The 23901-nt window shown below is 35.0% G+C and overlaps 1 protein-coding gene across 2 annotated transcripts in view; it reads left to right on the forward strand.

The window, feature by feature from the left end:
* Positions 1 to 23901, forward strand: part of SNTG1 (syntrophin gamma 1) — a 233717-nt gene that overhangs the window by 89964 nt on the left and 119852 nt on the right. For both annotated transcript variants that reach the window (XM_075550673.1, XM_075550674.1), the window contains exons 8-10: positions 2537 to 2619; positions 7511 to 7641; positions 19694 to 19823. In XM_075550673.1, the coding sequence (XP_075406788.1) occupies positions 2537 to 2619; positions 7511 to 7641; positions 19694 to 19823 (344 nt within the window). The remainder of the gene's footprint in view (positions 1 to 2536; positions 2620 to 7510; positions 7642 to 19693; positions 19824 to 23901) is intronic.

The raw sequence follows: 23901 nt of genomic DNA on the forward strand, positions 1-23901 counted from the left end.
ATCCTAATAAACTTTTATTATTTAGTTATCAGCCATTTGTTTACCTTCCTTTGTCACATGTCTGCTCAAAATCTTGACAGTTGTTCTCTTGATTAGTCTTTTTCATTTGTAATTTAACAAATTTTTAAAATATTACATATAAACTTATTTTACATACAGGTAGTACAAATATTTTCTCCAAGTCTATGAATAGTGATTTTTTGCAACGTCATGGTACCTGTTTGTGAGCATAGTTTTAAATTCTGATGAATTTCAGTTCATTGTTCATGGTAGTTATTGTTGTTGTGGAGTTGATGGGTCATATGTCCTGCTGGTGTAGTGGTTACCTGTTGATGGCAATCCACGTGCTTGACAGTTCAAATTCACCAGCAGCTTAGCAGGAGAAAGATGTGGCTTTCTACTCCTATAAACAGTTACAGTCTTGGAAATCCACAGTGAGAGTTCTACCTTACCCAATAGGGTCACTTTAAGTCAGCACGTATTTGATGACAATGCATTTTTAGCTCATTTATGGTTAATATAATTTTTAGTCTTTTGAGGAAGAGCTATACTCTTTTCCACAGTGGCCATGCCATTTTTAAATATCATCACATATCAGCAACATTGTCAATTTATTTGTATAAAGTTGTTCACTGTGTATATAGTGTTTTACTCCTTTATATGTGTAAATTTTATAGTGCTGTCATGTCTTAATTTTTAAGTGTTGGTATTTTGTTTTCTCTATATCTTTTTCTTTCTATGCACTTACCTATTTTATTATTCTTTTAAAGAGAAACACTTTAAAAAATCTACTACATTGAGTAGTTTTTCTTTTCTGAATTTTATACTTTGTTCTTATTATCATACAGTGGAAAACACATGTGATTTCTAACATGTGCATGCATTTAAAAATTATTTCTTTATAGAGATACACATTTAGAGAAAAAGACAGCCGAAAGAAAATTTGAAATTCTTAGACAGTGGAAAAGCTATACCTGACTTATTATTTTTAAAAATTTGTGACCATGTGTTTTGTTTTTTTATTAAATCATTTTATTGGGGACTCATACAACTCTTATCACAATGCATACATCTATCGATTGTGTCAAGCACTTTTGTACATTTGTTGCCATCTCCGGTCTCAAAACATTTGCTTTCTACTTGAGCACTTGGTATCAAGTTTTCCTTTTTACCCTCCCTTCCCACTTCCCCCTCCCTCATGAACCCTTGATAATTCATAAATTATTGTTATTTTGTCATGTTTTACACCACCCCAAGTCTCCCTTCATCTATTTCTCCACTGTCCACCGACCAGGGAGGAGGTTATATGTAGATCCTTGTGATCAGTTCCCCCTTTCTACCCCACCTTCCCTCCACCCTCCTGGTATGGCCACTCTCACCACTGGTCCTAAAGGGATCATCCATCCTGGATTCCCTGTTTCCAGTTCCTATCTGTACCAATATACACCCTCTGGTGTAACTACGTTTTTATCACCAGAAAAATTATAGTATGTTGGAATGAAAAAGAGAACAAATGATCTATTTTCTTAATACATGAGGTTATTTTGTTAGAAGTATTATTTATGGCCTATCATATCCAATTTAAGTATAATATGTCAAGTACAAATTGGAATTCAATTATATTAATGCCTCATATCCATCAATATCACCATAGCATATTTTTCTTTTAAAATGAAATTTATAACTTTTTAAATGGCTTTTAACCCTGATTTACTAAGTTTTATGATCTTGCAGAATCAAATATCTTTGAAATATACATTATATATCTTTTAATTAATAATATGATTCTTCGGAGGACTTAAGACATTTTGCCATTCCTATTGTGCAATGTCACATTGCGTCTATGATGCTTTTGATAATAGTACCCATGTAGCACATGCAAACTTTTCCCCATCTTTAGAAATTATAGTCCCTTTGTAAAGTGTTTGATAGTTGGCAGAAATGTGACATTATGTAGAACTTTCCAGACAAGTGGAAGCCTGCATTATTGAAAGTATGGTTCAGGACGCACTGAGCAATAAGAGGAGATTGTGGTAGGCTGCTAGCATAAACGTTAGGTATTGGCACCTGTCTCAGAATTCTGTGGAAGAAAGTTCTGGTGATCTTTGTAAAGACTGCAGTCAAGAAAACCCATGGGGTTTGGTTTTATTCTGTAACCCAGAGATCCACTAGAAGTCCCAATTGATGCAACAATAGATTTGATTATTTGAAGTTTTGAAGCATTATGACTTGTTTTATGAAAGTGTCTTGGTCCTTTTAATAAGGGAGTAGGTTTTCCTTGGGAAAGCCTAAATGTGTGGAAGTAAAAACTTAAAACCAAATAATTGAATGTTTCTCTTGGTGAATCAATAACTTTAGTTAACAGCTAACATTCAAGTGTCAAACTTGATAAATGAAATACAATTTTAATTTTATGTATCTGACTAATTTGAAGTCACTACATGTATCTTAAAAGACGATGTGAACAGAGATGTGTCCGTGTAAGATGATATGGTTTTTCAACTCACTGCTGGAACATTCGCTGTCGGTTTCGTAGGTGCCCCCAGTGACCAGGGCAGTGGCACCTCCTCGCCTCTTTGTGACAGTGGCCTGCATCTCAACTACCATCCCAACAATACGGTAAGATGACGGGGCTGGTGCAAAGAAGATCCATGAATGATATACACAGATTTATACGGGCAAAAATTACTATAAAACCTGCTTTATCTGAGACTTGAAAGTCTCGGTTGCTCCATCATAAGTGTGATGACAAGCAAGAAGGGAAAAAAGCACAAACAGTCCATTTGCTTCTTATGGTCTTATTCTCCTCTTGGTCTGTATGAAGCCTTTTTCAGATGCATGTGCTTTTAACTTTAAGTAGCACTCGTGACATCATATAATCCTCTTGTAGTGCATTTGATATTATTTATAGTATTATGTGCTAACTTAGTTTGCATAATTTAATAATTTTGCCATTGGTACTATTCATCTAAATTTAATTTTTTAACATGACAAAGTGTATATTTCTTGGTGTTCTTAGCACATAATAAAGAATTATATTACAAAGTAAAGGAAATTTAACTATTTATAGATTAGTAATTATAATAATATGTTTGATTTATAAACATTTAATTAAATGCTAATTTTTTATTTTGCATATATTTTGGATAAACCATTTTAATAAATATTGTAATGCTCTTGCCTGGTGTAATATAATCAAAATATTTATATTCAGAAGACAATGTGTTCTGATATTATGTACCTTGAATAAATATCCCTGTGCTCAAAATTTTTAAAGTGAATCATAGGAACACTATAAGTAGAATTTTATTTTTAATATCATCTATTTTCCAGGATACATATTCACTATGACATCTATTAAATATATTATTCTACATATATGAGAGAAAGACAAATGTAATTGCTTAGGTAGGGTGTTTAAAATCCAGGTCTGTAGACAAATACATGAAGTTAATTCTAATATAAAGCAGAATAAGAGAAAGGAAAAACAGTGCTTAAGTAGTAAAAAATCGGCAACCAAAGTTTGAAAGTCAGACTTAATTAAATTCAACCAAAATTAAGAGACTATGTAGCCATGATGTGCTCTGTTACATCTGTGATCTAATTGTAGGAACTTAATGCTCGGTGTTACACTCTACTCTTCCAGCTTGAATTCAAGTCAATTTAAGAGATGAAAAGCAAGGTAGCTGGTTAACACTAGCCACTAAATCCCTACAGTTAGAGCTCAGATGTAGCAGAGCACACATGGGGCGCTCTGATCTCTTTTTCACTGTCTCCAATTATTATTATTATTATTTAACAGTTTGGGTTCTTTGGGGGGACATCTACTATATATGCTCGTGTAGAAGCTGAATTTTTCAGCACAGTTTGATGTAGTTTTTGTGGTAAAGTTAGGTGCCCCAGCTGATATTCGGACCGGCTTATACTTGAGTATATACATCGCATGCAATTCAATAGTACAATAACATTAAGAAGCGTAGTGAAATCATCACTACAATCAACTTTAGAACAGGTTCTTTCTCGCACTCATTGTTATTAGCTCTCCTTCCCCCTCCACCTTCTCTGCCATCATCCCAAGAACCATTCATCAATCCAGATGCTATCTCTATAGTTATACTTATCCGGATGCTGTCTCTATAGATACACTTATCCTGTGCTATCTCTATAGATACACTTATCCCGGATGCTGTCTCTATAGATATACTTATCCCGGATGCTATCTCTATAGATACACTTATCCTGGATTTCATATTCAGGAAATACACCAAAAAAGGCAACAACAACCCACAAACAAACAGACCAAACAATAATAACAAAGTAAAACAGAGAAAAACCTTAATCAAGAAGGAAGCAGAAAACATTAAAACTCAGAACAAATTTCAAATAAGTTAAAAGGAAGATCAAATGACAAAGTGTTGAATGTCATCTATGAAACCAAAGGGCATCTCTCCTTATATTAATGCAGTTATAAAGTTAGGAAGGTTAAAGCCAATCTTTCTTCTGACCCATTACCAATGAAGAGTCATCACTGGGAAAGATGGATATGTCCTGACGCGCCCATTATTCATAATAAACCTACATAATACTGAGCCTGCTTACTCCTTAACAAAATGGTCCACTGTGCTTTATTTGTCTACTTTCCCACTTCTATCTTGGACCTAGGTAACTCCATTTTTACCCCTTGTGCCTCTGAAACCAATTATGAAGAAGCTAGCACTGTTCTAATATTCTGAAATCCTTAATATATTTAAGATAGCACCTTCAGTATAAAAAATAATAAAGCCTTATACAATATAAACATTCCTCCACTGTCTTATATAAAAACATAACCCAATTCTTCTAAGAGCTATTCTAAGATATCCTGGACTAATCCCTGACTCATGGCACCCCTGATTCATGGGGGCCTCACGCACCTGAAGAGAAAATGCACCACAGATCTGAACCATGTCCATGATATTTTGGGAATCAGAACTTTATAATTAATAGGATTATCACTAGCTGATTTTAGAGGTAGATAACCAAGCCTTTCTTCCCAGCCTGTCTTAGTCTAGAAACTAAAAACGAAACCCACAGACATCCAGCTGATCCCAACTCATAAGCACCCAATTTCCTGGAGCACTTCAGCTCCTCTGTACCTTGAGCAGCAGCAGCTGGGTTGGGCCACTCAGCTTTCACTGAGCAAGCAGGACCTTTCAGCATCAAAGCGACGTGGAAGTCTCCACAACGAGACAGAGACAGATCGTGTTGCGCTGACACGGACTCTGAAAGTAGATAAGCACGAAGGCAAGAATTGTGTCATAGAGGCACCGTTGCTTCTCCCCGAAAGACGAGCGCTTACATGTTTTAGAGTACACGGGCTTCACCTGGTTTGCTGGTTAGGTCAGAGAAGACTGAGCCCCACGCCCCGAGTCTCCTCTAGAGATGAAGAAAGTGAGTTGCATTGTGCTCCGCAGGTGATTTCAACTAAATAATCAACAGATCAAACATTTTCCGTGATAATGCGCCCTAAGTGGTTTTTCTTAGCTAAATGCCTAACAAAATTTAGGTGAACACTTTGATATGAGTGCAGTTTGTTGCTGATAAGATCATTGTTCTTCAGTCCCTCTGTGGCGATTTAACTCGAAATGTGTTGAATGTTGTGAAAAGTAGGGAAATTAAAATGAAAGTGCATGTGAACATGAATCTTTATATTGCCATTATTATTACAGAAAGCATTTTTAGGAATAAATCTTTGAAAATAGCTATAATTCTCAAAATCATACAATTTATTATGCACACATATAAGTTTCATATACAGTTCAAAATAGCTGCAAGACTACTGTTATAGTATTGAAAGAGGAATGAAAATGTATAGTCAATGTCTATAATTACAATAAAGAGAAAAAACATCTTCAAAAGACATTTTATATTCTCTTTTAAAAAACAGGTCTTTTCAAAGAAATTAATTGACCTACACTAGGAGAATAGCTTAAAGAAACATATTTTGTATAAGGAAAAAGCATAAAGAATGTGATATATTTACAACTTGGAATATAAATTTATCCATTCAAGATGCTACATCAAAGACATATCAGAAACCATGTTTTCTCATATCTAAAAATAAATGCCATGAGTAATATATAATTTGAAAAATGTAACACACTGATATTCTTCATTACTCTTTTCAGTTACTGTACATTTTTAGCTGCCCTCGTCTTGTGACCTAGGTCTTTCATGTTCTTTTACATCTTTATCTCACTTACTTAGGAAGCAAAACAGTGTCAGTAGTTAGTCTTTCCTTTTGGAAAGACTAAATACTTTGTCAGAAGACACATAGAAAACGTGAAATAACGAATATCTGAATTATCCTTTCCACTGATATTTTCCCTCTGATTACGAATCCTGGATTCATGCCAAAACAATGAGAGAAGTATGAGTCAAGGATTAATTTTACAAAAATACCTACACCTTGAATACATGAGGAAAATCAAGGAATGAGAATTAAAATATTTCAAAATGATTACACAGAGAGGTCTGTCTCAAATCCTCCAGCCTGGATATCCAGGTGCTATTGTTGGGTTTGTACAGGATGTTTTAGGAAGAGGATATTGTTTCCTTTGGACAGCATATATCCCTGGCTTTCCAAAGACCTATAATTCTAGATTGAATTACATCAAATCATGTAATAGATTAGAAGCTTAAATTGAGTTTGCAACTTGAAAAATAATCTCAGAAGTGATTTAGCTTACATGCCCATGGAGAATTCAATAGTTGTTGTAATAAATTAATATTCTAGAAAAGTAATTTACAATATAAAATAATTTTCAATAATATTATGCATCAGTTAAAATATAAGTCCCCCATCATGCTAGAGTTCAGTAAAAGTTCAGTAAATAAATAATAGAAACAGAAACTGCAAATCATACTTTTCAAAGGCTATATATATTAATTACAATCTTTTAACTTATGAAAATTTTAAATACTAAACAAACATGGTTAGCATATTTTAGATAAAAATTCATGTTCTATCCATGAAAATAACATAAAAATAAATATTTTACATGAATGAATTTAATGCAGCATAATAATAGTTTTATGAAAATTGTTTTTATATTTTATTCTTTTAAAAAATACTTACAAATGACTGATAAGTCACAAGCATTTATAGCAATGTTTTCACTTAAAAGGTACTAAAATATTATTGCTTAATTGAATTAACAGAAGCTTACATAAAATTTTTACTTACTTTTAGTTATTTGATTTGACAGTTGCCTTATTTTTTCATTCTTGAATTAATACAATTCTGCTATAGTTTATTTTCTCCTTTCCCTCCCATCCCAATATTGCTTTTACCTCCATTCTTCATAATAAAGGTTTTTTCCTCAACTACTTAGAGAATTCTACCAGTCAAGAATTAACAAATACAATTTTGCCATTAATGATTACAGTATTTTAATCAGTCGCTTAAAAAGACACAGCAACCCAAAACACAGAAGAAAACAGTGATTGCGAGTGTTTTTATTCATTGTAGGACACATTATCATGTTCGTCGTGGCCCACATCCGCAGGCTTGAGATGGGAGAAGAGATGGTGTGACCTCAGACTCATTCCTTTACTTCACTCACGGTTTTCTAAGTATGTGCCTGGGACAGATTTGAGTCGGTGAGTTGATTTTCATGTATTCTGATTCTACTTGATTAAAAATAGAAGCATGAATGTTTACCAAAATATCCCCTACAGCTTTCTTTTCAATGCCACACGGACAGCAGAGAGTACTACAAATCAATAGCATAATATATGCAAAAAATATAACAAAAGTACAGGTGAATGCACTGTCTCTGTGGCCTATTGTAATGGAGTCAATAGCTAATCTTCTATATGTATACATATTCAGCACATAAATTACATATGTGTGGTAAATGAATACACAACCCTGGCACAAATCTTTCCTGATTGATTCCTAAACAATATTCCTTTATTGTGTTCACAAAGTGTCCCATATATGTATATATGTATATAAGTCCTGCATTTGCATTATTATCATAGAACACTCCCAACCTAAAGTGATATTCAGAATTTGTTATGGTTTATATAGTTAAATATTTTAGCAATAGTCAATGAACCCTGGTAAACATATTTCTGATACTCTCTCATTTCACACATGATCCATCTGATACTAGCAATATCTCTATTCAGTGTCTTCTTCCAAATCTCATTTAAACTTCTGGCAGTTCTTGTTGATGTAATTTGGTGACTGTTTTATGTATTTATTTATCTATCTATTTATTTATTTTTAATCTTTATTCAAACTTTACTTGCTTGTAGTCCTATTGATAAACTATGATAATTTCCATAGTCTGTTACATCTGCTTTGGCATAAATGGATCTCTTACATTAAGTTTGCTAGGTGGCAGTGTTCACATTTCTTTGTATAGACAATGGAAGTAGGACCAGAAAATACTTCAGACTGACAGGAACACAGGATATGACCTATATGGATATAGGAGGTTATATAGGAGTATATAATCAAGAAGTTCTAAGACCTAAATAGAAAATTAAGTCAGCAAATACAGGAAGCAAAAAGACCCCAATCAGAAAAGACCAAAAGATCAGCTCTATGATATCCTCATATTCTTATAAAATTATTGAAAATCAAAGCCAAGGGGATAATTCTAAAAGCAATAGGAGAATAATACATTATAATTTACCATGGGTCTTCCATAGAACAAGTGGATTTTCCCCAAAGGCTCTAGACAATGAAGCAACACAGATTAAATATGGAAACAAAACAAACACCAAAGAAGAGGTCTTTATTCAGGAATGTTATAATTCATAAAATGAAGGGGAAATCAAGTTACTCTTAAATAAACAGAAAGTCTGGAAATTTTCCAGTGCCAGGCAGCTTTGCAAGTATTACACAAGGGAATATTCTAACTGGAAATAAAAGAGAATGAATAAATACGCATGAAGTAATGTTACAGAATATACTTTGTACATTGACATTGCTGGAGACACAACTGAAATGGGGAGGAGAAATCATAGAAGGAATACATCATTAAGGTGGTATGCTAACTGTTGTGTGTATGTTAATGCTGAGGACTACCAATGGTTTATCACTTCCTCCTACATTAATAAGCTTCGTAATCTAGCATCTACCTTAGGGAAAAGATTATTTTGCATCAAGTTTGGCTCTCACAGTTTTCTTATCTTAGCTCTTCAGGTTTATAAATTTACCTTTTGAGGTAGTTAGTTTATTGTGCCAACCTGGCCGATAAACACATGTGGGGTTAATTTAAGGGTGGAGGTATAAGTGACTCAGTGAGCCTCGCCTTTCTAGTTCTTGAGTCTCTTGCTTTCTGATGGTCGGACCAGGGTGCAGCTGCCTTAGCCCGTTTCCTGCTTCAGCTTGCAAGGCTCACTTCCTGCAAGACATCCTCAAGGAGAAGCCACATGGACCTACCCTGATGCAGCCCTTGGTGCTGGAGCAGCCATGTGGAGACCCATGCCAGAACTGAGATGCTTACATGTTCACTGATTCCGCTTTCCTCCTACAGTCAGCATCATAGTGTGTGTTTTGTGAGATGGAGGAGGACTTTGTGGATTGGTGTTGGACATATGAGTGAATGGGTTAATGTTGGACTTGTATGCTTGGGCAGGACTGGGTTGGGGTGTTTTCTTGATGCACACTTCACCTTTATATAAAATTCTCTCTTATACATGAGTTTCTGTGGATTTGTTTCTCTAAAGTACCCAGACTAACGTACCTTTCCAGATTCATAAGTTTTCCGAAAACCCGACTAGTTTCTTTGTAATGCAACTGTATCTTTCTGCAAGGGCAAAATGGTTCTCTTAGTTTCTTATCTTGTATGTTACTTAGAAGCCTCAGTCTACTAACTCATTTCATATTCTCAATGTGTGCTATCCCTTCATTTTATTTTTGGTATCATGGAGAAAATTATACCCTATTTCCAAATGTTTGTTTATCTTTTTGTAAAAAGTAAGTGTGAATGGGAACAAGCTTGAAAGCATCTTTCGAGTTTAAGTGCTGCATTTCTTAAGCTATAGTTCATACTCTACTTAAAACTAACTTGGATAAATTAACCTCTAGAAACATAAGTTAAATTGTCTGGTTTAGTTTCAGGATTTTGAATTTGTATATAGGAACTCTTTCTCAAACTCTTTACCTAAATGCCTGAATACTGACTTAGTAACTAGATTTTGAGCAATCCAGGAAAGAAAAGTCTTAGATCCCATGTTATTCTGAATATAGGGAATACTCATTGTCTGATATAAAAATAATAAATAAATATCAAGATATTTTTTCAAATAAATCTTTTTTTTTGCATGTTGATTTTCTTTTTTTAAAAAACGTTTTATTAGGGGCTCATACAACTCTTATCACAGTCCATACATATACATACATCCATTGTATAAAGCACATCTGTACATTCTTTGCCCTAATCATTTTCTTTTCTTTCTTTCTTTTCCCTTTTCTTTTTTTACATTTTATAAGGGACTCATACAACTCTTATCACAATCCATACATATACATACTTCAATTGTGTAACGCACATCCATACATTCCCCGCCCCAATCATTCTCAAAGCATTTGCTCTCCACTTACAAATAAATCTTAAAATAACCACAGAGACTAGAATTTCTACTAACAACCCTGCACATAAGTGCCTACCAATAAAAAAACAAACTCACTGACCTGGGGTTGATTCTGACTCAGACCCCACAATTACATTAAAATCAGAATGAACAAAATACATTTTATTTTCTCTACATCACTACCATATTTAACATTCATAATCCAAAATACAAATGATAAACCCTTTTAGCCCTACTATTGACAAAGTGAAAACAAATCATTCCTTTTTAAATTTTCTAGATAAAACATGGATCGTGTCATATGGATTCCAGGTGCCTAACATTACTCCAGTCCCCTCTGCTTCCACTATAACCTCCCACTTATAGTTATTAAATCAATATTTATTGACTGAATGAATGAATAATTAAGTTTTGAATCTATGTTGCCATTATATCTAAAATATTCATTGTGCTGTGTTTATATTTTTACAGTAATATCTATAGAACATAATTATTTTAGTTACTAAAAGCTGTTAATGTGGTCAGATGTCATAAAAGAGAAATATACTTGTAGTCATAAACATAGATTCAGTTGAACTCTCCTTTTCTGAGTAATGGTTTTCAGCTAAATAACCTGCATTAGTTTAAATTTTTAAATAAGCAAATATGAGTAAAACCAAAATTAAAAAAAACATAGATTTGAAATATAGTAGGATCTGGCATCAATATACCCTTTCTGCTTACTTAAACACTATCTTAACCCACATATTTTCATTTCTAAGATGACTTGTTATTTGCATAATGTTTTTGTCACTATAAATAATAGATCATTCAAATGAGCAGGTCTCAGAAAACAATTAAATCAAACCCAAAATTCATTTATCTGGAGTCCATTCTGACTCATAACAACCTAGAGCATAGAGTGGGACTAGGCTACAGGGTTTCCACGGCAACTGTCTTTAAAGAGAGCTCCCCTCTTCTCCACTAAGGTGGTTGGTGGGCTTGGACTACTGAGCTTCAGATGAGCCACTGAGCTCTTAACAACTGCAGCACCAGAGATTCTTAGAAAACAAAGAGAAACGCGTTCCTCACCTTCTGTTCCTAGGGAGTCCTGAGGAAGTATAACCATTTAAAAATAACTGTCAGATGGATTCAGGACAGGTAGTCCTAGTCCTAGTCATCAACAAGTTGTCCTCCATCTGAGTCTTCCTCATGGTGACCTCATGCTTATCAGAATACTTTTGGCTCTGTAGAATTTTCAATGACTGAGACTTGTAGGTTAAAATGTAGCACCTATCATTTTATCAGACTTTTGACCCATTTGGGGGTTCTTTTGGTTTTTAATGTTTTCTGTTTTCTTTGGAGGTTGGAGATTTTCTCTATTGTATTGTGTTGGACTTGTTTGCTTGAGTTCGGTATGGTTTTCTGTGTATGAAGCCCAGCATGAGTGAGTCTGTGGAGGCAGTAACTGGACTGGTAATATCCTAGGTGTACAGCAAGGGAGGTGTCGGGGACATGGGGAGCTAAGAGCAATGAATGGGAGGTGTTCATTGTGATGATGATTGTGCAGCTCTTCCTAATATAATTGAATGGTGGAATTGTACAGTGCATGCATTATATGCAAAAAAAGAGCTGTTCATTTTTTTAAGTAGGTACTCAGAGCTGTCTTCTAAGACACCACTGAGCACACTCAAGCTTGCTTTCAACTTACTGTGAGCAGCCAAGTGAATTAACAGCCTAGTAGCACATCTTCTCCCAAGAGATGAGTTTGAGGACAGTAACATCTGATTTGTGGACTGCAAGTAGCATATGTACCACAAAGTTTACTGTAGGATGAGACTCGCTCAATTGGATAAATCATGAAGAAAAGGAAAATGTTTTCAGCATTTAATATTCTATTAGCACTTCCTGTTTTCTCATTTAAATATAATTAAATATTATAGGAGAGTCTTATATAGTAATTTATACAGTCTTTCTTAATTCCGCAAATCCATGATTGTGTTTTTAATGGAATGCTATTTCAGTTAATAATTATCAAAGAAGGTCTGTGTTACTTTGAAAAAGTTATTACCCTCTCTTAATATATTTTTCAGGGAAGCACACGCAGATGGCAATGTCAATCTGCTATTTTATTATGAGTAGGAATCATTTTGGTTGAAAGCCTCATGTAGAGTCTGACACAAATTACATATAAAATATAGAGCTGGACCTCTAGGCTTTTAGCTTAACATATTAAGTAAGGTACAGTGGAAAATTTGAAAGTGGTAATTCACTAAGATTAACTCCTGTTGTTGAACATAAAGAGATATGTCAACTTAAATAAAATTTCACAAGGATAATGGTTATTCTCCTATGGAAATTTGTGGAACTTCTCCTATGGAAATGTGGGGATTTGTGGAAATTCACAAAATCATGACTCACTTATAGCACCATGATGATTGATAATAAATAAATAGCTGCAACTTGTATACTATTCATGGAAATTTCCTCAAGTTCAACAAATGTTATCTTAGATAATTGGACACCATAAAGGATATCTGAAAATATTCATGAAAATAATAAATGTAAAGACTATTGCAGTCAAGTATTTAAGATGTAAATAGAACTTTGAGATATTTTGAAAAGGCTCTCACTATGAAAAAGAGCTTTTCCTCTTAGGAGCCATTTATTTTCTTGATCAAGGCAGAGAAACTAAAGGAACAGGAAAGTTTGTGAAATTCAAATGGGAAAGATTTATTCCAAATATATACTGTAGGTGAGGTGACATCTGAGTTAATATCTTCAAATATGAATTTTTAAAAAGGTTTATTAGCATATATGCACACACCATACAATTTAATTGTATAATTATACAATGAAGAACTGTACAATCATCTCCTCAATCAATTTTAGAACAATTACTTTGCTCTTTTTCTCATTATTAGCTCCCCATTTCCCACAACCTCCCACTATTATATCCAAAAGGAACAATTAATCCAGTTACTATTTCTATTGATTTACCTATCTGGATTTCAAATACAGAAAACATTTAAAAAACAAACTAACAATAACAAAGTAAAACAGAAAAACTTCAAAAGAAACTAAAGCATCAGGTCCTCTTTTTTTCCCCCTCCCTCCCCGCTCATCCCTCCCTCATGTGCCCTTGGTAATTTATACATCGTTATTTTGTCATACCTTGCCCTATCCGGAGTCTCCCTTCCCCCACCTTCTCTGCCGTCCATCTCCCAGAGAGGAGGTCACATGTGGATCCTTGTAATCAGTTCCACCTTTCCAACCCACTCACCCTCCACTCTCCCAGCATCGCCCCTCACACCTGATGCAAAGGGCTTAAGTGGAGAGCAAATGCTTTGAGAATGATTGGGAAGGGGAATGTGCGGATGTGCTTTATACAATTGATGTATGTGTATGTATGGCTTGTGATAAGAGTTGTATGAGCCCCTAATAAAATATTTTTTAAAGGCACAAAAAAAAGAAAGAAAAGAAACTAAAGCAAAAAATATTAAAATCTGGAACAAATTTCCAATGCACTAAAAAGGACATGAAAGGACTAGGTGTTAAATTCTGATCTAAGTGCGACTGCAATCATCCTCTCTTCAATACATTCCGCAGCCCAGCAAAGCTGTTCACACTCCTGTTCTCTGATCAAAGAGAATTCGCCAGAGGTCGAATCCATGTGTGTTTCTCCTTCACTTTTTAAAAACGGAAACAACTTTAAAATGGATCAAAATGGACATCAAATCTTTCTCCTAGGTATCAGCTGATGGAATCAAGCTGCCCACCTTGTGGTTAACACCCTCGTGTGTCCCCCACTGCCTCATGTCAATCCTTCATAGTCTGCATTAGGGGTTTGCATTTGTCCTCTGGACTCAGGTATATGCATAATATCATATACCCACCATAACAGCGTACAAAATTGTTTCATTTTTTCTTTAAATTTGTTTTTGTTCCATCTTTTCACCTCTTTACTCCCCTTGCCTTGAATCCCTAAAAACCACCAATATTTTACCCACTCTATAATTAGTCTTTTTTCATAATGTTGTATTAGGATTTATATATTTTTATAAAGTCCAAACAATTCATATTGAATTTATTCTGATTAATAGTGACTCATTTGTTTTAGCATTTTCAAGCTTCTTTTACTTAACACTATGCACTTAAGATTTCTCCAGTCTTTTGTTTTTCACTCTTTTTCATTACAAATCTTTCCTACAATTGTGCTCAGTAGTGCTACAAATTTTGTTGAGGTTTAATGCTTCATAATGCTAAATTTAAAAAGGAAATACTATAATTTCAGTTACAATTTTTCAAATTAAGATAAAATGGATACAAGTAAATCTAATGCAAGGCAAATTACATTTTCTACATGCTAAAAATAAGAGTAAACACTGAGCATGTCTACTTAGATTAGCGATTCTCAACTTGTGGGTTGTGAACCATTTGGCGAATGAATGACCCTTTCACAGGGGTCCCCAAAAACCATCAGAAAACACATTTCTGATGGTCTTAGGAACTAAAACACTGCTTCTCTATCCGTCTCCAGGCGGGTCCACCCACATGCAGACACACTCACTAACGAGTACCCAGCAAGAAGACTGTTACCCATGCTACACCATGCTTCAAGACAAAATTTCATTTATTTGTAATTAGAAATAAATATTTCACAATATATAATTACATATTGTTTTTGTGAATAATCACTATGCTTTAATTATGCTCAATTTTAACAATGAAAATACATACTGCATATCAGATATTTACATTTTGATTGATAACAGAAACGAACTTACAGTTATGAAGTAGCAATGAAAATAATTTTATGGTTGGCGATCGCCACAACATGAGGAATTGTATTAAAGGGTCACAGCATTAGGAAGGTTGAGAACCACTGACAATGTGGTCAGTAAAACACATCCATCGAGAGACATTCTCACTAACCAACCTAAAATATTTCCCTTTCGAAAACATATCATTGAGGTTATGATAGTGGGGGCAAGGAAGCACTAGAGAACTAGAGGAAAGTTGTGTGCCATTGGTGCTATACTGCACCCTGACAGGCTCATCTCTTCCCTGTGACACCTCTGTGAGGGGATGTCCAATGGGTATTGGGTCTCCACTTCATGCCCACGGACCCATTAACATTGGGTATGATTTTGTTCTGGGTCTTAGATGCCTGAAACCTGGTCTCATCGACACTTCATGGTCACACAGGCTGGTGTGTTTCTTCCATGTGGGCTTTGTTGCTTCTGAGCTAGATGGCCGCTTGTTTATCTTCAAGCCTTTAAGACCCCAGATGCTATATTTTTTTGATAGCCGGGCACCATCAGCTTTCTTCACCACATTTGTTCATGTATCCATTTTGTCTTCAGCGAACATTTTGGAAAGGTGAGCATCAGAGAATGCTGGATTGTTGGAACAAAGTGTTCTTGTGTTGAGGAAGTACTTGAGTTAAGGCCCAAAGGCCTACTGCAACCTTAGATATGAGTTCATAGTTCTTTTCCACTCTCAATATATATATATTTATATTTATATTTATATTTATATATTTATATATATTTATTTACATATGTACATGCCTCTACTTACAAATCAGATTAGAACAGAACATACACACTGCTACAGATAAGAGCCAACAAGAGAGGGAATCCAGGATGGATAACCCCTCAGAGCCAACAATGAGAGTAGAGATACCAGGAGGATTAGCAGAGAGTAGTAGGAGAAAGGCGGAATCGATCACAAGGATCAACCTATAACCCCCTTCCAGGTGGACAAATGATAGAAAATTGGGTGAGGGACATTGGAGGATGATGTAAGATATGAAAATAATAATCTATAACTTATCAAGTGTTCATGAAGGAGGGAGGGTGGGAGAGGGAGGGGAAAGAAATGGGGAGCTGATATGAGGGGCTCAAGTGGGAAGAGAATGTTTTGAAAACATTATGATGGCAGCATATGTGCAAATGTGCTTGACACACTGGATGTATGTATGGATTCTGGTAAGAGATGTAAGACCCCCCCCCCCAAATAAAAGTAAGGAAAAAGAAAGAAAATGAAATAATCAAGAAGAAGTTGAAACTATTGATGAATTTACTTATATTAAAGTTAGATATGCACAGTAATCCTTTTGCTTTATTGCCATATAGCTTGATACAGAACTCCTCTTTACTTTAAATAAAATATTTTGTTGATCATAGATAAAAATGCATTTTCCTTTTAAGATGTATTGCATTAAATGTTATTTATATCGAAAAAGAAACCATATCAATGGACTACCTGGAAAATCATTCACAGGATATATAAAAGTGTTTGCATCCACCAGTTACTCGGTAAATACTGTTATAACAGCTCAGTGGGAAAAAAAGCAATGTATTATTCTCATTTCTTCTAGAGGAAACTGAAACTTAACTCTCAAAAATCCTGAATTCACTGCCACTAAGTCAATTATTACTCATAGGGACCTCATTGGATAGGGTTGTACTACTCCTTTGGGTTTCTGAGACTATCTGGGAATAGATAGCCTCATTTATCTCCCACAGAGTGGCTGGTGGTTTCAAACTACTGACTTTGAGATGAGCACCCCAATGAATAACCCACTATGCAACGAGGGATCCTAAGTAGGAGCATTTTCCATTATCCTCTTTTAAGGAGTAGTAGAGTCTGAAATATAACCCATACTGTAGTCTTTATGATCAAGTTATTTTGAAATGCATAAGTGAAGAAATTATTCAAGTAACTCACTTATAGTACACAAATTTGAAAAGTTGAAAAAGAGAGTGCAAAACGTGATATGAATTATCCTATAAATCTAGGTTATAAATGATTTTCAAAGTCAATGTAGGGTTGATTCCCACTCATAGAAACAACATCATGTAGGAGTAGAATTGTGTTCTAGAGGGTTTGCCATGGCTAAATTTTAGAAGTAGATTGCCTCTCAGTAAACGGGAACTTCTTACTTTTGGCTTAGTAGCTGAGTGTGTGACTTATTTGTACCATCCAGGAACTAGTCCCTCAAAAAGTTACTTTCCCTATGGCCTCTATATCAGTGATTACATACATTGCAAAGTAGAGCTTAATTTGAACAGCTCACAATATCAAGCTATATTTAATGCACAGTATCATTAATTTAATGCATAGAGAACAAGTATGTTCAAGCCATACTTCGTTTAATAGTACATAAATCATCGTTATTGTAATCAGAAAGAAGAAAGAAATAGATATTGCTAACCTAAAATTAGTGCTCATTTGCCATGGATGATTCAACTTATGATTAAATATTTTAAATGTATTACATGGTGTTGATTATCAGATATGAAATTTTAAAAGTCATGTAAATGTTTAATATTCTCATTTGAAGTTATATTTCTGTCTGAAATTCAAAAAAACTATTTTAAAAAGACAGACAATGTTTGGATCTATTCAGTAATACATATTGCATATATTATAATGCATATGCATATATTTAATAAAAATATATCAAAGTCAATCATATGATATATATAAAATTAACCATACAAAATCTGTATCAGGCATTTAAAAGCCAATTTATATAAAAGATTTCTCTTGGATTACCTTGCAGCGATATATTCTGAAGCTTTACCACATGCCTTACTGAAAGTAAGGGGTTAACCATGAAGGCCAGGGGAGTGAGAGAGCCGTTAGGGATGTGTCTGTGCCAAAGTAGGCTCTGTGGGCTCGTTGTAAGGATGTTAGGATGAATAACATCATGTCTAATATTCGGACATATATAAGAACAAAACAAGGCATATATTTTGTTTATTTGGAAAAAAATATGTATTTATACAACTTGCATATATTCTTCATCTTGTACTGCAGAACTTTGCTATTGCTTTATAACTGACTAAAATTTGAATATAATTTTCACATTTTAAAAATGGCTATTCAAAAGTGATTCCCAAGCAGAAATCATGTGTCTAAATTTTGTTCATATTTGAATTTATTTGTTGTCCACAATTAAGTTTGTAAGGAAACATTGAAATAATTTTGTAAAAACCAAAAGTAAAAGAAACATTCAAGCTGTTCATGGATCTAACTTTAAATTCTATAACACTTTTGTAAACATTTAGAATGGTATCATTTGATTTCTTTTAAAAAGTTAGTAAAAGATTAAAGGAATAGTTAAAATCTTCATTAAATTTTTTTTGAAAGTATTCTTGCATTGAGGGAGTACTTGAGTGGAGGTCCAAAGTCCTTCTGCTACCTTAATACTAAACCTATAAATATATGCACAAAAATCTGTAAGGTCTCTCTCTCTCCGGGACTAGATTTCAGCTTCGGTCCTTGGCTCCGCGCGAGAAAGATTTTATGCCGAAGCCGGGCTCGTGATTCAAGTGAATTTAATGAAAGTTCAAAGAAGCATCAGGTTTTACGCTGCACCCATAGGATTCCTTTGACCATGCGGCCTGGCAGAGACTGCTCCGGGACACGCAAGGATCTCTCCCCTCCCACGGAGATGACCAGACCACCAAAGCAAGACCAATCTTCACTAAATTTTAAGAGAAAATTTGGCTGTCATAAAAATTCACACTATCCACATCAATGTAGAATAAAAAATTTAGACCTAGGAGAATGATATGAACATCTTGTCCCAAACCATTTTTAAATTAGCTTAAAGCTGTTTAAAATCTGACAAAACTCAACAACTCCTGACAATTAAGTTGTTAATGTAATGTGCTTAATGTTAGTTTTGTTTTTAGTGACCTTTCCTTGCTAGAAAATACCCTGATAAATGTCACAAAGAGATCATTATAGCCAAAATAATAGGAATGTTTTTATCATTTTATGGTAAACTCATAATGAATTGTTTAGATACTCTTTCACTTTTAGTTTTACTTTTTATAATCAAAAGTTCCACCATATTTATCTGAATTTCAGGATTCCTTTTATTAATCTAAAATTACATATTATCTATATTTATTTTTACTGTTCCATTAAAATGTCTAGGGAGATTCCTAAGCAGAAGTAATCAAATATGAATTTGGAGACTCATAAACTTATTGTTTGAAAGGAGAGGTTTTTGAGAGACCCCATTAAGAGTAGCAAGTGGATGCATGAGGTGAATTTCTTATCTAATTTACTCTGACACCTTGCTTTGACATTTCTCCAGGCAGAATGCGTTCCAAGTCACTGCTGTGGATGGTGTGTGCAGTGGGATTATTCAGTGCCTCTCTGCTGAAGAGTGTATTGATTGGCTACAAGCAATAGCAACAAATATTTCAAACCTTACAAAGCACAATGTAAGTAGTGGGCAGAGAGTTTCTCTACCATGGTACAATTCTCTATGTGTATCAAAATAAGGCAGAACTATATTCCTAATAGGGTTTTAGTTCATACATGCATGATTCTATTTCAAGTGTATATATAATTAAACATAACTCTGCAATCAGTAGTTGGCTACAGACAAGTTCTTTCAGGAATACACATCTTCATGTCCATTCAGGTGCCTTTTAAAAAAGGCCTGAGCAAAAGAGTGGGTTCTGATATGACCTGGAGAGCAGTTAAATTCAAGGCAGAAAGGTCAGCTGTGAACAGGTATGAAGGTGTCTTTGACATTATCAATAGGTAATCCTGGTAGATTTTCTGAAAGGACACAGATAATCATGAAGGATTTTTAGAAAGAAATTTTCAGAAAATTGTTAACTGTACTGGTGTGAAAAAGGCCAGAGAAGGACAGAGGGATTTTGTTTTCTTTTCATCACAACAATGTACATGATTATGCTTAGAGGGGAAGAAGGAACCCCGTGCAAAATGGCCTGTCATTGACCCATTAGCCTCAAAACCAAAAACATTGCAAAGGAGTATGTTGCAAGTTTGTCAAGGATACTCAATAAATCATTTTGAAATGAAATAAACTGAAGAGCACAAAATTCTTAGAATTACTTTCAGAAGTCTATAGAGCTCTAAATTCAAACAAAATCACGGCATCTTAGGTACCCTTCAGGAGAGAGTAGAATTGCCTGTGAGAGTGTGAGACCGTAACTCATTGTGGGAGTAGAAAGCGCCATCATTTTACAATGGACTAATTGGTGGATTCAAACTCTGTACCTTGTGGATTTCAACCCAGCATGTAACCACTACGCCGCCAGGGTTCCTCATATGGAACAAGACAGATGGTATATTTAGAAACAAGTTGCATATTTCAATATTTTTATCAAAGCTTCTATCATTGTGTAGTAACTGTTTTGTTTGTTTGTTTTTTAATTTCCCATTGCCTAAAAGTTGTATCTTCTGAATGATGTTCTTCTAAGCATCAACAGTTTATATGAATGATCAAAACACTTCTGGAATAACTCATGAAAGAACAGTCCCTTCCTCTTGACAGATCTAACCTGAATTAGCTCCAGAATACTTCATATATACAAGGGGTACCCTCCCCCACCCCACCCCAAAAGTTTTGTAGGGTAGAGCTTTTGTATTATGCATTCCCCCCGCCCCTGCTAGGCAAACATCCAGCAACTTTCCCTGAGTTACCCAGTGCACCCAGTGGTGTCACCTGGGAAGCGTCTCTTTGGTCACAGTGAATTTTTTCATAAAAGCAGTTTCACTCCAACCTCATTGTTTTGTGATGGCCCATTTAGGAGAACAACGTGCAGCTGTGAATTTTGTTTCCTGCTTGGGAAAAATGCTGCAGAAACTGTTGTGATGTTGAACACATCTTACAAGGACTGTGTTATGGGAAAAACTCAAGTGTACGAGTGGTTTCCTCATTTCATAAAAGATGAAATATCAATTGTTGGCAAACCTTTGGAGGTCTGTCAACTTCCTAAATGGATGAAAATGTTGGCAAAATTCATGTACTTGTGCTTGAAGACTAACGATGGACCATTGATTGAAGAGATGGGGAAGTTATCTGGACTATCCTGGAGCTCAGTTCAACAAAAGTTAAAGGAAGATTTGGGAACACAAGGGGTCACTGTGAAATTTGGGCCACGAGTTCCAACTGACCAGGAAAAATAACTTTAAGTGGAAACTTCCAGTGCTTTGAAAGAACAGCTCTGAAGTGACCCAGACATTTCCCCCCAAGGTTATTACTGGTGATGAGATGTGCTATTTTTACGACCCCGAAAGCAAACATTAATCAAGCTAGTTGAAAGCACCATCATCACCTCGCCCAATAAAAGCTTGTCAAGTGAAATTACAGCTCAAGAAGATGCTCATTTGTTTTTTTGATGTGAGGGGACAGTGCATTTAGAGTTAGTACTACCAGCTCATACTGTTAATCAAGTTTTCTATTTAGAACTTTTAAAAAGTTTGGGCGCGATTTGTGGTGGACTGAAGACTGGGTTTGCCACCACAACAATGCACCTGCTCATGCAGTCATCTCCGTGCCCCAGTTTTTGGCAAAAAAAAATAGCGTGCCTCTCTTTCCCTATGCACCTTAGTCACCTGACCTCACTCAACAGGACTTCTTTTTGTATCTGAGAATGCAGAAGGGCATGAAAGAACAGTGATTTGATGGCATAGAAGAGTTGAAGGGGGGAAGGGGGAAAAAGAGTTGAAGAAAAAAATGAGGGAGATGCTGTAAGCCATCCAAACAGATGAGTTTGAAAACTGTTTCCAAGAATGGAATTGTAGATTTGACAAATGTATTAAGTTTAATGGAGAATACTTTGAAGGTGATGAGGTTGTTTTGTTAAAAAAAATCAAATACATAGCTTTGAAAAAAGAATTACTTTTTTTGGGGGGGTGTCACCCTCTTGTATGCTTCAGTCCATGCACACCATAATCAACTGTATTTTAAGGAAATCAAAAGGGGGGTTTAGCATATAAAAGGGTAATATATTTAAGTACAAGTGTTCTGAACTAAGATTATACTGCACTGAAGAGAGAACTCATGATGTGCTGTTTAGAATGGCATCTAGCAATACTTAGAGGAATAGGAGCCCATGAGTGACAGGAGGTATCAGGGACCAAAGATCTGAAAAAGTCAAATGTTTTAATGAAACCCAATCAATCTCATCCAAGAGCCATGCCTATATTTTTTAATGTCAGCATCCTCTACTTGGTCACCATCTGCATACTGCAAACGTTTTTCCTTTCCTCATCTTATATTTCTCTACTGACACACTTTGTCCTTTCGTTATTCTTTCATCCCTCTATTTCCAGAAGAAATATTCCCCTAGGAAATATATAAAACCACAGATTTCACTACACTGAGAATTATTGTACATATTGTTATCAATTGTTTTGTATTAGAAAAAACATACTATGTATGATGAATGTTGTTTTATAAATACTATCCCTAGACCTCCATATGTTTTACATTCTCTCTCCCATGCTATGTGGCACATTTGAGATACCAAGAAAAATTGTCTGTCAATTTGTCGTAATATTATGACTTGTGTGTTGCATTCGTGCTAGAAACTCTGATATTTTCAATTGTCTCATATAAATATGAAAGCTGGGCAATTAATATGAAATATAGAAGAAGAGTCAATGCATTTGAATTGAGGTGTTAACAAAGAATATAGAACACACAATGTGTTTTTGATATGTTCTCAAATTTCAGTTGGGATAGATTAAAGGTTGTATTTTGGCTCCCATAAAGTTGTTTTATTTTTCTTTAACTTCAATGTGAACTTATGTATGAGCAATTGACAGTCTGTTCCAGAGTTGGGCCCCAGCCTGATTATAGCTACTAATATGGTGCTTCTTCATTGTCTCTTTCCACAAATGTACTCAATGTGACTTTCATATTTGCCATTTAGAGAAGTCCACCTATATTATTGCCCTATGTCTTCCTGCAAAAAGATATTTTCAAAGAAATTGTTGGTCTTGGAAAATTCTATCCTGCAATCTCCCTCTCCTTTGTATCACCACAGTCATATTTCCATCCACTATTCTCTCGTTGTTTCCAACATTTGCATTCCCATCACTAATGGTTATCAATGCATATTGATCGCATTTTTGATCAGAACAATGGATCACTTCGAGGGTTTGTAATCAGGAAAGATGTGTATCAGGGTTTTGTCCTCTCACCATATTATTCAATCTGTATGCTGAAAAAAAATCAGAGAAGTTGGATAATATGTGGCATTGGGATTGTAGGAAGGCTTATTAACAGCTTGTGAGATACAAATGACACAATCTTGCTTACTGAAAGTGAAGATGGCTTGAAGCACTTACTGGTCAAGGTCTAGGACTGCAACTTTCAGTATGGATTACAACTCAATGTAAAGTAAACCAAAGTCTTCACATCTGGGCCAAGAGGTAAATGAAGAAAAGCCTTAAATTGTCAAGATCTTATCTTGCCTGTACCCACAATTAAAGCTATGGACGCATCCATCAAGAGATCAAACAATATCTTGCATTTAG

The sequence above is a fragment of the Tenrec ecaudatus genome, chromosome 5, assembly GCF_050624435.1.
Source record: "Tenrec ecaudatus isolate mTenEca1 chromosome 5, mTenEca1.hap1, whole genome shotgun sequence".
Lineage (NCBI taxonomy): Eukaryota > Metazoa > Chordata > Mammalia > Afrosoricida > Tenrecidae > Tenrec > Tenrec ecaudatus.